Source organism: Pleurodeles waltl, chromosome 12 (assembly GCF_031143425.1).
Source record: "Pleurodeles waltl isolate 20211129_DDA chromosome 12, aPleWal1.hap1.20221129, whole genome shotgun sequence".
Taxonomy (NCBI): Eukaryota; Metazoa; Chordata; class Amphibia; order Caudata; family Salamandridae; genus Pleurodeles; species Pleurodeles waltl.
The window spans coordinates 222,995,967-223,014,663 of record NC_090451.1 but is presented as its reverse complement, the minus strand read 5'-3'; the positions used below and the strand labels follow the sequence as shown (position 1 = coordinate 223,014,663).

Here is an 18,697-nt window from a genome sequence, read left to right as displayed (position 1 = left end):
CTTTAGCTGTAGACTGTTTTTGATGTTATAAAAGTCATAATATATTTTTTTTTAAAGTGTGCAAAGAAGAAGCAATTCAGCGAAAACAGAAGAGCTTAACGACAACGGCTGTAATATTTCTTATCTAATGACACAAGAGTGGGAAGAACTAGCTGCATCATGCCTACAAAATTCCCCCAGTAAATTGCTGATGGTCCCGTCTAGAGTAGGTGAAGGAACCACCTTGAATAGCGACCAAAGAAGATAAGAAAAGGATCAGCTCCCTGATACCATTTGGCCACCCCTTTTAAACACCTCAGTGAAATTCCTCCAATATCAGGCGGACAAGATGGACATTCAACTAGCTATCCTTGACTCCTTAGTTGCTTCAGTAGTAGGAATAGACGGCAATCTTACTGATTTAAACCACCTGAGGCAGCAAGCTCAAACTGACTCTTAACTATCCCAAGCAGGCTGCTCTTGCGCCTGCAGCCCAGTCTTGGGCAAACTAACCATAATGCTAACAATGACAAGCAATCCACTACCCGAACTTAAACAGACCACCGAAAACAGGAGGGCCATCATCTCCCCTGAACCGAGTACAGTCTAACGCCAGTCACATGCGGTTCCAACAAAAGAGGCCCAAAGGAAGCACTGCAGCTCCCCTGCAAATCAAGTCACAGGGGAAAGGAAAAACACCTCAACAAAAGCACTCAGTCAACTGAAGGCCTCTGTGGGAGATCTCTGCACAAGATCAGAAAGCAACCTGCACCAGGGAAACGAACAAAGGGCACACGAGCAAAGGAACAATGAGTAGACTTGCCAGAAACAGAAAAATAAGGGTAGAAACAGCAAAAAAGTAATCACCAAGTACTTCCGATCGGACTCCACAAGCTCCCCAGTCATTAGGGAGCTGCCATAGGATAACAATATAGCCACTTCATAGAGCAGGCAGAAGTAGAGGACGGGCCAAAGAAAATGAATCTCAAAGAGGGTAAAAGGATCTCCCCACCCCATATTGAAGGCAGTTGTGGCACCAGAACAGGGCTTCCCACATGATAACGTGATGGGTGCTGCAATGCCAGAATCAGGAACCCTATAAGGTGACATTCCATCCCGGGCTGGGGAAGGAGAAGCCACATGGATGGGGGCCCACAACCCAACTTCCCACCTAGCAGCAGGAAGGGCCATGGAGGCAATCCAGCTGACAGAGTCAGCTCCAGATACGCTGCATCCACCTCTCCCCAACTTCATGAGCAGTGAATCCAGCATGAGCGTGGGCGAATTTGTTCAGCAGGGACAACACGTCACTGCACCTCCTTCAAATGCCTTCCTCAACACTAATACCTTGCTCTTTCTACCAGAACACAAACCACAAAGAAAACACAATATTGTGAACAGAGGAAACATCGTACGCCTCATAGCAGCCATTAGGGATCAGAACTACTTGGAATCATTGGACTTGTTTGCAACAGAATTCGTGCAAATTGAAAGCCCCATAGGCTACTGCTGAAATAGCTGGGAAGATCTTGGAAGAACAGATTTTGTTCGAAAAATGAGGCATAACAGTGACTTCATACCATGCCCCAGGCTACCCACAACTTCTACTTGCCACAAAACAGCCTAGACACTGCTCAAACACTTATAAAACTACATGTTCAGTTCTTAAGGGAGCGCGAAGCTCCCCACCAGCTGGAAGAACAAGGCATAACTCTCAACCAGGCACAAATATAATTAGATCCAACACACCAGATTGGCACTGGTTATCTCGCACAATAAATAGTATAACCACATCATGACAAGGCTTACCTGCAGTGACTAGATCACAGATTAAGAAAAGCTCTAGAGCTTTGGAAGAATGCCACAAGAGCAATGCCCCATACACATTTGCTCTTGGAACAATAATGGGCTAGGGGGCAAAACATCGGACATACAAGTCCTACTCTTTCCAATCTTTCGATATCATCCTTTTCCAGGAAACATGGCTGGAACAGCCATTCCACGTGGAGGGCTTCTCAGAACATCACATCCCGGCCCACCAACTCACTAGATTTGGGCGCTCGAAGGGTGGCATGTCAATTTATACTTCCATAATGAGCATTACTGAAGTAAAGCAGCTACAAGTGAAGTCGGTGGAAGACATCAAGATAAAAGCAGTCAGATTACTGATCTGGAGACACAGCAAAGATACATAGGTAGTGAATATAAATGTCTACCTGCACCCTAAAGGCAATGTAAAGGGTTCCAAATTGGTGATCAGCGAAATCAAACGGCTGATGGATGAAGAACAAGACCCTAAAAACCCTAACCTTATTCTTAGGGGGACTTTAACTTACATCTCCTAGGAACAACGGATGACAACTTCATAGTGGTCCATTTATCACAATGAGGAATCCCACAACAAGTGAAGAACATAATGGGTAAATTAACCAAAACTGGCAAATATCTGAAGGAAATGGGGTTTCTCTTTTTCTGGGTCCTAAATGGGTGCTTTTCGAATGACGACCCTCCAGCAGCAACATTTCACTCCCCAAAGGCCTCATCTATGTTAGATTATACCTTTGTTAGCTGAGCATTGTTCCACAAAATCCTCCCGTATCAACAGGTGGCGGAGGACTTTAGCGACCATCTTCCTCAGATATTCATGCTCAACTTAAGGTCTGGACACCTCCACCCTCCCCATATGATAGCTGAACCTCAGAGTGTAGCATACACCATTAACAATAAAAGAATCAAATACAATGCCACGTCCATAGACACCTTCCTATCATCTACCAAGAATATCCTACAAGGACTGCAAGCTGCAACACCAAACCAGTTAGCCATTTGGGAGGCATGGAGGAAACATTTGCTACAACAGTAAAAAGACCCCACATGCAACAAGAAAGGAGTAATTTATATTTCTAGCAAACAAAAAAAAAGTTACATCATACAAGAAACTGATAAAACAAACTATCAGGAAACTGTGCTGGCAACCAAGTAAACTCTATCTGCAATAGGATCTCAGGCGAAAAAAGCTGCCCTGAAAAAAACTAATTTGGACATACAAAAGAGAAGGAGATGAATTATTTTGGGCACAACTTCTCTGCAACATCAAGGGGAATGATTACTCACTATTCTGGGGGAAGGTAAACAAGTTACAACAACCATTTCATCTAGGAGTGGATTCATACCTGTCTGAAGCCGCCTGGCTTATTTTCTTGCAGGAACACTTCAACTCTAACGAGGGGGGTGGGGGAGTCAACGCCCCTCTGAGGCAGAAAGGGCCAGACAATCAGACCTCCCTACTGCACTCCAATGCAGACTGAGGAAAGGCTAGTTGCTGACGGAGGAGTTGGTCAAGCTCATTCTACAGCCACAGCGCTAGTATCAAGCCAACTAAATCAGAAGCAGCTACGTAAAAGGAGACGGAGGGTGCCCCGGGCCCTAATGGGATACCTCTGGCAGTATACAAGCAAGATGCCAACTATTCGTCAGAGCACCTGGAGCTGCTATTCGTACAGATTGAGGAAGACACCAACATCCCAGCTTTATGGAGAGGGTTCATCATCTTTGCAGAATTACAAGCTTGGTGACAAGAACAGTGCAAAAAAGTATTGGCTTGTGGCACTAATCGACAATGAAGCTAAATACTTCACCGTCACTATTCTGGAGGAGCTAACAGCCTGGGCCACAGCAACAAATATCATCCTAATAAATCAGACCTGCTTCCGCAAGAATGTGGGAACCATAACAAATATAATGGCTCTGCCCCTGCTGGTCGATGGAGCTGTCTGTGCCAAGTCTCCCCTCCACTTCTGCTTCATCGACTTTCAGGCTGCCTTCGACCACACTAATCATGGCATGTTATGGAGGAAACAGAAAATACCACCTACTCTTGTACGGACACCTGGGTGCAAGTAAAGCTGGCATAAGGGACACATCTCTCAAAGTGCAAACCAACTACCAAAGGATTGAAGCAGGGTTGCATCCTCGCCCCCACACTATATCTTTTTCTTGCTGATCTAATAGAAACTTTGGACCAATGCAATTCTAATGCTCTTAAGTTGGGTAACCTAGCCATTTCAAATCTTCACTACGCAGACGACCTAGTGCTAATAAGCCAGGCCCCAGTTGGCTGCAAAGTCTTTTGAATGCCACTCATGCTTACTCAACTGCAAACAGTTAAAAAATTAATTTTGATGAAACTAAAGCACTGTTTGAAAATAGCCAGAAAAGGACGATCCCAAGCTGGTGTATTTTCGCCCAAACTCTTGAGACGGTGTCCTCTTATAAATATCTGGGTGTCATTGCTGTTAATAACAAAGGAACCTTTCAATTGCAATGCGACATTCTGGAGGGAAAGGGCACTGCTTTTGCACTATACATAAAGAATCTAAAAAGAAAAGTGTCTGGACCAAACTTAGCCCCACAACTGCAAGTAATCCAGGCAAATTTAATTCCGCTATTAACCAACAGCAGTGAGGGTCTACGAGGGAGGGATGCTCAAGTGCTTGACCGGGTGGTCACCAAGGCTTACAGAACGATCTTCTACCTTCCCAAATAATCCTCTCCTGCTCAGGTAAGGCTGGAGTTTGGTCTCCAAAGACAGGCTTTCACCAGAAGAGACACGTACATCAACTACTGGTTTAAAATAAAGAATACCTCTTTTAATACACCAAATTCTCTCCTGTGGCCAGAACTGACAATTAGAAGTGGCTCCCCTGCTCAAGGATACCTCAATGAATCCTTAACACAAATTGAACTTCAGGATCTCTGGGCAATGTCAGCCTTGCTTACCAGCTTTAAAACCGCAGTAAACAAAACCATGAATCATGCATCTCTGATAAAGGACAAGGCAGCAGTTGCCAAAATAACTCATAGGTGGGTAGTGCTGTAGGCTACCATAAAGTTGAACCACAACCGTATTTCTGTTCAGGATTTTCTAATCTACTCAAAAGAAAATCCTTGAGTTATCAGCTGGGCACCTTACCCTCACGTCTACATCTATCCCCCAGGATCGTAACCTTCCGTAACAGTCTGTCGGCTGTGCGGGAATGAAGTTCTAGTCCATCTCATATGCATTTGTAAGGAGCTAGTAGCGGAGAGAAAAGCAACGGTGGGGCCACTCTTCAAACAAAGAGGTCTTCGGACCTGCCAACAAGTGGTTCTGTCTTGTTTCTCGCCCACGGACATACAACTGGCCTGTCACTTTGTAAAATACCTCATCAAGGCTGAAAAGAAACTGCAATAAATGCAAGACAATGATAAATAAGGTCTCGAATGGACGCACTTCGAGTCACTCCAGCGGGTAAACAGAGACTTTTTGGATATCTCCTTTTGCTCAACATGTAGGCACAAGCTATGCTCCCACATGCTAATGCTTAAATTGTCCTGCTAGCCCACTCATTAACTAAATGAGCACATCAATGGCGCATATGGCTGTAAATACTCAGGAGCCAGGGAAGGCAAGGTATTTTGTAAAAAGCACCTCTGGCCTAGATTGCACACAGTGATCTTGGCACTCAGCATTCATTAGAACTACACGAGATGCACTTTTTGGGCACTGCACGCTTCATTCTAGAGCTGAGCATTTAGGTGGGGCACCACTTCAGTTTAATATGCAGATCTTAAGTCTACTGGTTTGTTTTATGACAAGTGTAACCAATAACGCCTACACAAGCCAATAACTAATATGTCAGACATTTGTAAGGGATTGACTGTCTCCAGAAATGCTGTCTGCCTTCTATGGTCAGCAGAGCTGTGTGTCAGGATCGGCAAGGTCACTATCCAATGTTTGCCTGTCTAAAGGCGTATTGCACACCTTATAGTATAAAGACTATCTGACCAAATGCACTGTGCACTTTTGCTAATAAGCCAGTTTTGGCAGCTTTTATTCTGCTTGGTCTGAAGTTTTTTTGATCAATGTATTAGATATACTCATTGAATTCTCTGTTCCTTTTATTGTTTTTTAAATTGTTGTAATTCATGTTAGGCTTTAATTAACTTATGACATGAAAACAACCCATCCTAAACCCTTATTAGGAAGTGTATGCCCAGGAATTACTATTCTAACTCCAATTACAGTTTAAGTGAACCATGAGGCTGATGATAGGAGTAGGACAAAGATTTGGTAGCTATTTTTTAACATACTTATTTTCTCTTGCTGTAGAGATACAGCCTAGAAGACACTCTACTGAACAGTCTAAGCACTCCAAGCTGTTGGGTGTGCATTTCAGCCTACTGTTTGAAAATATGCCTCATTTTACACCTGCACATGTAGAGATGCAATTATATATTCTTTTGTGCCTCTACCCTGCAGGATACTTCTTCCGTACTGTTGACTAACTGGGAAAGGTTCTGTATCGTTATGGGGTTGTGATTGTGCTTCAACTCTATTAGTTTCCTTTACCCTAGAGTACTGCTGCCTTCAAGAACTGCAAGCCCTGACATGGGTTGTAAAATCATGCTACATGGAAATTTGCCTGGATCTCACATGTTTGTTTTGGAAGGGCCACAAATGCTTGTAGGCCCTTGATTTTTTAATTTTCAATGTGGATACTTGTGTCACCTACACTAACTGCCCGTGCAGGTCAGGGTCAATTTTATTTATTCAATAACTTACCTGACCCCAAAGTGGCTTTCAGGATTGCCTGATCAGTACAAATTATTTTCTTTGCGAGATCAGCTGTGCATCAGAGTTAAAGGACAATGCCTTTTCTAATATCCAATCCACCCGCAAAATGAGGAACAATATTCTTCATTTCATTACTATTTCCTCCGTTTCCATCTTAAACTTAATATGCAGAGTGCTCTATAAAATGACTCAGTAAAGTAAATAGAAATAGGACCATGTATGTGAGCCTCAACAAACTAAGTTCGGATATATCCCCGGAGTTCAAATACAATACCGAATGACAATTTAATCCATGGATCAAGCATGATACAACCAAGAAACTTAGTCAAAGAACCAATCTAAAGGATTAATTGTCCACTGGATTTATCAAGACTATAACTATCCATTTAATCAATGACAAAGCAAACACATAAAAAAAAAAATGGTTTATGTTCCATATTTCTGGGTGGCTACTGTCCCCCTAATTTGATGCCACATTTTCAGATAAAATAAGTTACTGTTTTCCCATTCTATTAACCTCATCCTTGTCCAGATATCTTGATGATACTACTGGATTCTTCTAAGGACATCTTATCTAGCAGCAGACCAGCTTTCTCGATGGTTCCTGGTTTAGGGAACAAATTAGGAAAGATAAGCCAAGTGGAAGAAAATGCGTTTTTCGCTAACTACCTTCAACAGTATGCCAAGGATTTAAATATGCAAACAAAGCAACTAATTCAGAAATTCTCAAACTGAAAAATACTGAGTCATTTGCATTTATTTGTGCAGGTGCATCACTTTGAACTACATACATTGATTTAGTTGTGTAGGCTGGGGTGTCACACTAAAACAACAAATAAAAAATAGAGTTAGCAAAATGAGAACGTTGCTGGTGACTCGGTCTGTCACTCTTTCCTGCCCCGAAACAATAGAATCAATCATTCTGTATGCTTTGTTCCACTGCATTGTTTTGGGGCTTTACAATTTGAGTTTCAGAATTATATTTATTTATTCATCTTAACCATAGAGCAGATGCCTCAATTATTTTATTACTATAAGTGTCTTGTCTTTGTTAACTGGCTGTTGCAGTAGAGAGAAGGCTCGCTCACCCCTCAGATTCAAATATATTAGCTTTTCACTACCAATCAAAAGCACGGTGGTCTATGATGCCAACTATATATGTTAGCTAGTGTGGTTAATGGACCCTTGGAATAATTAGAATATCAATTCTCAATTACTTATAAGTATTTAAAATCCTTGTAAGTTGCCCAATTCCAAATACTAAGGGTGAGACTACTATAAAGGCAACTAGAAAATGGATCAACTAGCCATCAATGAATTTGTAAAACTTCAATGCCTGACCATTGCTTCTTCAAACATTGAAAGTTCTATTTCCCTACTACAGTCATAAGCATAAGAATTAAACCAGCTCATGTTCTGGGCAGTAAAGAAACGTCTATTTATGGATATGCTACTAACTTTTGCCTTGGGGGGGGGCTGGCTCCATTTAATGCACAGAACGTCTGCAGTTTCACAGAACTTTCAACTGTATCAAAAGCTTATTTACAGTCCAATTTAACAACTGTAATTAACAAATTATTTATTGAGAGGAAGCCATTCACATCTTTTCTTATGCCATCAAATCAAAAGTAAATGAAGGTTGAATAATTTTGTAAAACAAACAAAACAACTTTTCACTTGACTGCCAAAGTGAAAAAAAAACCAAAAAAAACATTTTCATCAGACACTCTTCCTAGGGGCGTCCGATTGCTAGGTGGTTTAAAGGGAATGACAGGTTGAGTACACCTTGGACAATATAACTGTTATCAGATTTTATAACCCCTGCCCGAGTGGGTGGGGGGGTGGTGGGCAGTTTTACAGTTGCTTCCTGGCACCAGTGATATACTTGCAATAGGGTCAGGAGTACAATGAATTATGTCCATAAAGGTAAAGACATGATTGAAGAACAATGTTGGAATCATTAGATACAATTTAAATCTGTATAGGGCATACTAAAGTAAGGGTATATGTTTTACCGAGGATTGTAAAACAGACAGAGATGTATTTTCTGCTGCATTAATTTCCTACTTATGTAAAAAATAGTTTTTATTCCATAGGTACCATCAATATATTTTCTACCATTTCTTTCTTCACAAAGGTACCAACAATACATATTGTTTAATAACATACAACCAGTCCTTCACAAGAACAAATAGCAGAGAACTTCACTTACCGAGGTGCAGGAGAGAGATAAAGGAATCCCTCTCTTAAACCCTTAATGCTTTCAGTGCATGTATATTAATTTCGCTTTGAAAGGGACAAATGGGTGACAGTTTATATAAGGTACCTTAATATTAGGTCACACATTATTATTAACTAACTATGAAAGGCAGCCTAGGGCACTTTGGGGTAGTACAATGGAGCAGTGTTTGTAGATTGTAGAGTACGTTGTCTAGTAGGCATTAAAGTGAAGACAACTGGTGATGGCACAGTAGGAGGTCAAGTTAAATAATATTTGTTGTTGGCTTCAAAGTTGTTTGTAAAGGGTACTGCACAGAATCTGAAACACCCATTTGTTACAGTTTCAAAGAGGTGTTATCTAGATGGCATAACAATGAATGTGATCGGGTTTTGTGACACATACAGAAAATGAATTCATGTTCATATCAATTTTTCTGACCAAAATGGGTCTCAGTGGCATTAAGTTAATTAACTATTACCAGACTTTAGCCAGGATGGACTGGTGCTCTCAAGTAGAAAAGCCAATTTATGAGGCATGTGGCTGTGCTCAGAAGCATGAGGCGATCCGGGGGAAATGGAGGGCACAGCTTGGACTGAACTTCTAAACAGTATACTTGCCCTGGGACAGGGGCAGAGGGAGATTGGTCACCAATTACGAGTCATGTGCCGATCTGTTTTATGTACTTGTGCTTCATAGTACTCACTGTCAGGTTGTTGTCTTTGGTCCTCTATTGCAAAAAGAAATAAACTTGGATATATAAAAAAACTATTACCAGACTTATGTACATCTGTAAATTTGTTGACACAAAGTCAATGGTGATCAATTATAACTTTCTAAACTATGAAAACAACCTTTTTTATCTGAAGACCAACACCGCAATCAGTTGAGCTTATCAAATATTTCCAATAGTGCAGGCACGTGCTGGAGTAATGAAGATCATGTGCTTTAAGAAAAAAATAATGTAAAATTTGTTTCACTTTATAGTTCTTCTGAAAGAACAATGAAGAAGACTTTATAGACATCCTAAAATAGTAAAACACGACTTTTCCACTGTCACCTAGCCAGCACCCCTATACAAGTAGATGGGAGCTTGGACACAAACAGATGAAAGCGTGGAACTTTACACCTCTTCCTAGTATTTTTTATTTGTAGAAATTCTCATGCAAATAATTATCAACATATACTAATGGATTACCTAATACTGGAAACAAATATTAGCTTGTCATAACTGAAAGCACAAGCTGTGTGATTTCAGATTCACTTGAACTATATAAAGCAGAAGTTGATTAACTCAAGAAAAATGTATATTTCAATAAAAAAAGGCGTAAATCTTCATACTGCAAATTAGCTCTGCCTGAAACGTGTGTTTACTGACGATGTTTCTTTGTAAATGCAATTCCTTAGAAAAAGAGTTACTTCAAACAACAGTAGTGAGCATAATACAGAGTATTAAGTGGAAGATGAATAAAACTCAGATAAATTAGGCTACAAAGCTATCAGTTACTTGTACCTAACCCTATGAGATGTGTGAAGCATGAATCCATACACTTAGATGGTTTGCTTCCAGAGACCTGTCTCAGTACCCTTAAGCAGCATAGCAGTTAAGAGTACAATAGAAGGGTTCATATCCACAAAGTACCAATACCAATGTACATCCAATGTTTCAACATTTCGGTCAATCTCAGATTCAGGATCCCTCTCAAGCGAACAGAGGGAAAACCTAGAAGATGGAGATTATGTCGATACATAAAGAAAAATAACTATGGGCTAGAGGAAGGAGAGAAAAAGTTAAGAATAGCTTTCTAATGTTAAAGTAATTCATGGGGTGACATAAGTTTCTGAATAAATATTTGGCTTTGTGGATCAAAGAACATTTTTGATTGATAAATGCTTTAAATAATGCTTGCACAGCCCCAATATAAACTCTAGAGTCCATACCAGGCTGATAATACTTGCAACAAGAGTTAATTTATCTTCATACAGCAGCTTTGCAAATTTCTGAAAATGTAATACTAAACAAGCATGGAGTCTTTGAAGCATTCCCTTGGGTACAATGAACTGCGAAACCAACATGTAGTGAATTCCCTAGTGGGAAAAGAGGGTAAATCAAAGTTCCTTCTGGCAGACCCATATTTTGAAAAATACTTTCATTTGGCTGAAATAAACCAAATCTAGTTAGAAATAGTGTCTTCAGTACTATGAAAAAATAGTATCCGTATGGGAAATGAGTCTCTTGTTCACTGAATCCCAGTGAGTATAAGAAAGTATTAAGTGACAGCTAAACATCTGCAGCATAGTATTTGTGACCAACTCTCCTTGATGACAAGGACTAGGATTATCACAGAAAGGCCTTTATTTTTACATACTACAAATGTATATTAATACCTCCTACTTCTTGTTACAAACAACATTTTTAGCAGGGGCTTGTAAAGTGTCTGAAAACCAATCAATGGAAGTCATTTAGCTTTCATCTGAATTGACAATTTAGGGCAATTATCTTCTTTTTCTCCTCTTGGAATACATTTGAGCAAAGGGTGAATATGTGGTGGATTTTATCTGGGAGGATGCAGTGGTGAAAGAGAAGTATTTCAAGTTGGCAATTATGTTGTATCTTGAAAGTACCAATAGCCCTGGCTATGTGACTTTCTGTATGATTCATCCACATGCTTGGCAGATGCAGGAATTGAGGATGTTTAAGGTGGCATTAAGAGGATCGTTGTTTTGCAAATAATCAAATCAATAACTTTCTTGTAGGCTGATTACTGGAGAACAATGAACAACAGATCCAATTTAATTTATGGGGGAAATTTTGCAGAATTGTATTTCACTAATAAGTAAAGCAGAAAATAAGAATAGAATCCTTGGCTAGTTCTAGTGATGTGAATAATGATTACACAATTACAACGTCCGGAGGATATCAGCACGAATGCTTGAAGTTCCAATTGAGTTGCCTATTTAATGGCTGAAGCACAGCAGGAGTAACTCTGGTTTAGTTCTTCTTACAGTTACTGCAATAAGAAGGGGATGGAGCAGCCAATACACCAAACATGAATGGTCATCTGTGTCTCCAAGCAAGACAAACTATCATGTTATCTATACAGTCTCCAGGGTGTATGAGCAAAGAGGATACCTCCTTTGTTTTATGTTCAATGAGCTTGGCAGTCACACTGCAACTACATACTGTTAAAAAAAGAGACTTATTTCCGAGATAAATAAGGCAGTAACATTTTTGACAATGGTAACAAAACAGTTATTAAAGCAATATAAGAATATGTGCGTGGATCTAGGAAATAAGATAATATTAACAGTAATGAGGTGTTGGATGTTGTTTAAATCTCAGGTCCAATCATCTCAGCAAAGTCAAAGAATGATGTCAGTAAGTTTCGAGAGATAGAGATTTCACTGAGGTTCAAGGTAACCAAGATCGTTAGTTTTTATTTTGCATAACATGACTTCTTTAGCCTTCAAAACTGGTTCACCATTTAACATTTTAAAGGAAGAACCTACACTTTATGTATTACCTCTTTTTAAGATTTACAGAAGTCTAGGTCCATCAGTTTTCATCACTTATTGTATGGCAAATTATATACATTTTAGCTATGCAATCAACTTAACTTTTTTATTATTGGAAACCTTGCTGTTCAATCTAAGTTCATTAATAAAAAAAAGACCGGCTTAATTTACCCAAGAGTGATCCTAGACGCCCACCATCCAAAAAATAGGCTGGAGGGAGCAGACTTCTTTTATTTGTTTTATAAACCAACATAAAATTAGAGCACATAATACAAAATGAAAGGGCACATTAATACCTGGAAGGGCTGCAAGGTAGAAAGATGCATCAGAAAACTTTGTGGCTGGGTAGGGAGGTTTTTAGCAGCACAAAATAGTGTCACTGCACTAGAGTAGACTCTGTTATAACTGGTCATTGACAATAGCTTAGTTGTGTCTGAGTGGTTCCACTTTTATTAAAAGGAATTTACTTTTTAGCCGAGAAAGTAACGTATGCTAAGGGCATCTATTTGGACAAAGTGAAAATAGTCAGATTAATTACAATGCATTATTGAAAGCAGTACAGTTGATACAATGTTAGAGATAAGACCTACACTGTCATATACATGGGTTCTAAAGCAAATAACATAATCCATGCTGAAAGAATTACAGCAATCCAGGATTGTTTGACTATTAGGTAGAATTTGTTGTATACCATTTAAGATATTGTGGATGTTTCAATATGTTTGGTAGCTTCAGCAATTCAATTTGCAACTGAAATTTTGTGGCACAGGTATAGAAAATGTAGACCTAAGGATGTGACCTTTTCTCCATCCTGACTTGCAATTACCCTTCACCCATAACACCATTATCTGCCACTGAAAATGCATAACCTCATTTTTCTTGACTCACCAGACACCAAATTCACAAGAGGAACTCTACTGAATCTCTCCTCCTCCATCAATGTATCAGTCATATATCTGAATCCACTCACAACAACTTTACCCTCATCTTTTCAACTGCGCCTTTGGCCTCCACCTCCCTTTCTCAAGGTGGTCAAACATTCCACATCAAGCCGCCAAAACCTGATAAACTAAACTACCAGCATCATGTTCTTCATATACTCCATCAAAACTCTTATTCATAATTTGACCATTTACATTGTTCTCTTCTCATTACATCAAAACGCTCCTTAATAGTATTCCTGGGCCTTCAGTGTCACCATATTAAAAAAGAAAAAAATGCCTTCCACAGCTGCACTTCTTGTCAGTGATCAAAGCAAATACGATCACAATATGTATACACTCATAGCTCTTACATCTAGCTCACACAACATTCAAGGTATTCTGTATCAATTACAAAGTGCTTCACACACAAAAAAAGGCTACATTGTGAAAAACCTTTCCTTCTGCATCAGGTCAAAAACTCTTGAAGCATAAACCACTGTGCTTTGAACATCCCAGTGACTAGGGAAGAGAAGTGAGAAAAGATTGGCCATCTCTGTTTTTTTGCCCATCATTCATGTGACAATCTCTGTTCTGTTCGAGAGTGGTGCGTCTCTCCTGAAATCAGTTAAGACATTATGTTAGTCTTCTCACTTCCTGTCTTTCTGTGCTCGAACCGCCCTAGAACACTTTTTGACTTTTAATCAATTATCCTTTAACTCTTTGCTCATATACAATCACACTTATGCATTAGGAACTATTCTACCAGTCTTCCTTATGCTTATGTTAATGTTCCTTTCGAAACTGTCTAATCCACAAGTTGCAACATAAATAACCATTTGGCTTAGCTGTCCTGCGGGGAAATATGGGATTTGTGAAGGATTAAGAGTGCGGCTTTTTAATAACCATACATAGAGGCAGCTAGTCCTGGGACATCCAACAACTCACTCCCCAAGATGGTTTAGTGTACTTTGACAGCAATTAGAAAATATTTCTTAATTTGTCCTAGTGTTTTCTCTTCACATGTTGGATAGCACCACTAGTGTAGCGGCTGATCCTACCATTAAAAACTCAAATGGAGCCACCTTTAATTTGGGTGGTCAATTACCTAGTTTTTGATTACATGGATAACTCCAGTTAATACTGCGGTGCTGCAGTCACCACTGGAAAAGCTCTACTAAAAGGCATAACAGACTAAGCAGCTCTCTAATTCAATCAGGCCTTGGTGCATAAAATACAACTAAATGTTTGCTTGAACAGGACATTTCTTTTTGGAAAGTCATTCAGAGCCAGTATTTACAAGGAGAAAGAAACATTTAGCTTCAGAATTTATTTAAGCTTTTGGATTTTATAAGTGGAAAATCCCTCAGCAGCGGCTTCCAGCATTAGGATGAGAAAAACAGTTGTGTTAAATAGGGAGCCAAGTGTGCTTTAGTGACATTTTCCTTAATGCTGACAGGAGAAATTTGGGTGATAAGGTATTCTATGCGACTATTGGGTTGTTAGCATCTGACAAGTATTATAAGTCAAAGGCATTGTATATTTCATGATTGTTGGACATGCAAGCAGGGCAAATGCAACTCTCAAATCAAATTTGACATGAAATCAAGGCAAATTAAAATGGGGGGGGTTTCTATTCATGGAGCCAAGTGGACATTATGAGGACAGACATAGGTAAGGTACAAATTGATTAAATATTAAACAAGAAATGGACTGATGCAATGGACCGAAACCTTATAGCAATGTTATTTAAATTTTCTTAAACTTCAAATTTTAGCCTTCAGACTCTTCTATGGATCCGACAGGATTGTAATATGTACCATGACCGTCAGAACTAGTTATGTTTCTAGAACAGGCATAACACACAAGATTTTTTTCACAAATCCCACTCTTTCCCTTCAAAAAGCTGATGAAATGAAGTAAAGATCAGGGAAAGCTCGTAAAAAATGTAATAAAAGTTAACCACTTACCACCAGCAAAGTTTAATTATTTGTATTTTCTATTTTAGTCTAAAGTCACTGAAACAATAATGATGTACCTATCAATAAATCATACAGCTGAATTTTAAGAAATCATAGGGTAGGATACAAAAAAGTGCAGAAGCTATTTAACAATGAAATGTATATCACAGAAGAACAAGTTACTTACCTTCGTTAACACATTATCTGGTAGAGACAGGATCTAGCCATAGATTCCTTACTTTAGAACCTTTCCCAGGCACGAGACTGGATCCAGAAACTTTTTTACTGCAGCACGTCTGCCGGTCAGAAGAGGGCTTTGCGCAAATCCGTACTGACGTCATCCACTGGATGTGACATCAACAGAGTCCATATAACTTCCTCTCTGACATCAGTTTCTTCTGCAACAAATTTTACACCACTGAAAACGTGGAGACACATATATAAACTGCATATTGAAACAGTGTGATAATATAAGTGACACTCTTCTGTCAAATAGGCACTGAATTTTCATTTCAGAATATGAATTTCCATAACAAAATCTTTGAGACGAAAGAGGACTCCATTTGCAGAGCAGGGAGAATGGGAGGGTCGTTAAGGAATCTGGGGCGCGATCCTGTCCCTACCAGAGAAAGCGTAACCGAAGGTAAGAAACTTGTTCACCTGACAGATATCTAGCCGCAGATTCCTTACTTTAGAATCAGATACCAAAGTCACACTAACCACGGAGGAGGGACTGTGAACTGAGACCGTTAAAACGTCTCTAAGTAGGACCAAACCTGTTTAGTATAAGAGAAAAAGACTGGGCATTCACAATAACTTAGATAAGCAATAACATACTCTATGACATAAAAATCTGTGGAAGGAACCACAGGTAAATAAAGCCATCAGACATTAAAAATTGGGCATAAAATTATCTAAGTCAGGATGACAAATGTGTAACAGAAGCGATCTAACAATATGAATAGAAAAGTATTTGAATCTTTAATGGGATCCGAACCCATGTATGCTCACCCCATAAGAACTGGTTAAAAGACCACAGTAATAAAAATCACAAAGCTATTGAAAGCATGGGGATAATGTCACCCATGATAGTAGGACAGTTTGGCGAATTATCCTATGAATATAAATTAATTTGCCCATATATCTAGGCCCGAACTACATGTTCGATACTTGCTAAATGAGGATCAGCGGGCCATGCCACTGAACAATACCTCTTTGCCATATTAAGTTCTATCCTAGCCAGAACTGTTCTGTAAAAAACACAGAGAAAGGTCCATCTCCTATGGATAAAGCTTAAAAAATGCTATATTGAAAAGAAGTTGAAAACAACATAATAACTATTGACACAGAACCAGTTTTTCCCCCTCTCTAGGAAACTTATCTAGAGATAATACAAATACCTCTAGGATATGCGCTATATATATATATATATATATATATATATATATATATATATGACAAGATGTGTTCCAAGGAGTCCCACAATGAATGGGAAAAACGTCCAAGAACACAAGATGTACTATGATAACAGAGAGCATAGCTATTGGAGGAGAAAATATGCCTACCACAAGTGTAAAGTCTTCTGGAATCTCTATCAGATAGAACATGAGAAAGAGAGTCAATATCAAGTGATGTGGAAACAGCCTGTACCACCAAACTGCGAGGAGTAGGATGTCGTAGAAGGCAGGCCGAGTGACATGGGGCTGGTCGGTGCCTATGAGATATTGCCTGATCAACAGGGGCCCCTGTATCAGGCTTAGTCCAAGCCCCTAATAAAATGTCATGTAGGGCTTAACTGTAAGGCAGTATCAGCTCAACCCCTGCTTGGCCATGATGGAGGACACCAACCAGAGAATCAGTAGCCAAATCCACAGAGGGAAGTGTCAGATCTAAAACTTCAGCAACTCTCCTTAGCATGTCAGCTAGAGAGGAGCTCGCCTCTATAGCATGGCAAGGGGTGGGGATGGGGGGGGGGGGGGAATGAGGGGGGGGAAATGAGGGGGGGGGGGGGGGGGGGAATCAAGGCTGGAGAAGAGTCCAAGCCACTAGCTGCCCCTAGTTCAGCCAACCAACAGTCCCCATAGGGGAAAGAGCATTGTGCGAAAATCCTAAGTCCTCCTCAGCACCTTCAAAACCCATGTCCCTCTGAAGGACAAACTTCAGGAGACTTCCTAGAAAACAGAGAGAGCATGACCAGGCCCTACCTGAGGTTGACCGTCTCCGTGATGACCCCGTCTCGACATCGGAAGGGAAGAGGGGCACAACTTTAGTTGGCGTCACCAGAGTCGGTTGATTGGATACCGGCACAAAAGTGGGGAACCCCAAAGGGCTGTGCATCAGCACCATAATGGCTTCAGGCGCTAAAGCCAAAGGCCTAACTGAAGCCGAAGGTGAACCTGCTGATGTGAACACAGTCAAGGCAACTTGCACCTTCTTGGGGCCCAAAGGCACTCCAGGGGAAGGTGCTTTCCCAAAGATAGCGTGAAGTGAGTCATAAAATTTACGCATTTGCATCAGTCTCACCCCGGGTATAGGGAGGGAAACGCACGGTAGACTCAGGCCACTACCTCTCAACCGAGGAATGGTGGGAGGCCGCACTCCATGAAGTCGGTAACTGCCTCAAATTCAATTTCTTGCGTCAGAACTTACCGCATTAAGTCAATGGAGAATGACATCCACAAGAAAAGATCCTTGAACAGGCTTGCGAACAGACCTTAGTACAAGAAGGAGACCGAGGTCGATGGGAAGTCTGGGACTGCTCTGGTAGCTGTGCTGCCAGAAGCTCCATACGATGCTCCCGCAGCACCTTCAGCCGAAGTTGACAAAAGGAGTCGCACTCTACGGAGTTGTGGCTCTCACCCAGGCACCACATACAAATTGAGTGGTGGTCCGTGGCAGACATTTGTCATCCACAGGACCCACAGGGTTTAAACCCTAAAGACAGAAGGGAAAAAGCACACTGTTCTGTTGATGAAAATGTTGAAGTAGGCCGAAAACGGCCTAACAAGCAGTTACTGGATCTGCGCTGGAAGTGTAGAAAAGAAGGAACTGACTTTGGCGTGTCAGAGAGGTGGTTATATGGACTCCATTGACATCATATCCGCAATGCCCTCTTCCAACGCGTAGACGTGCTGGGGGGCAGGTAGTTTGAGGATCCAGTCTTGTGCCTGGAGAATATTCTAAAGTAAGGAATCTGTGGCTCGATGTCTCTTTCAGATATCATACCCAAGATGTAGGCCCATAAAACACTGAGAAGACACACATAATGAGCCTCAAAGTAAAAAAAGATTTGCTCAACCATCTCAACATACTGCACGCATAAAACATAAAACGGTAAAGGACCACAATAAAAAACAAAATCAATAAATTAACTTTAATCACCAGTCAAGAATGGTTGTGATCTACATGAACAAATAAGGCCTTCCTGCAACTTCTTAAGCTTGGCATTGTATTACTTCTTTAAAGTCCTCTTGCTAGCAATCATGTT

The 18,697-nt window shown here is 40.3% G+C and overlaps 1 protein-coding gene across 6 annotated transcripts in view; it reads right to left on the bottom strand.

Annotated features, from left to right (window-relative positions):
* Positions 1-18,697, bottom strand: part of NFAT5 (nuclear factor of activated T cells 5) — a 643,105-nt gene that overhangs the window by 395,166 nt on the left and 229,242 nt on the right. The window contains exon 1 of one of the 6 annotated variants that reach the window (XM_069216882.1): positions 7,113-7,199. The exons of the other annotated variants lie outside the window; for them this stretch is intronic. Within the exon in view, the coding sequence (XP_069072983.1) occupies positions 7,113-7,117 (5 nt within the window). The 5' untranslated portion in view covers positions 7,118-7,199. Of the gene's footprint in view, positions 1-7,112; positions 7,200-18,697 lie in introns of those variants that run through there. 6 annotated transcript variants of the gene reach the window in all.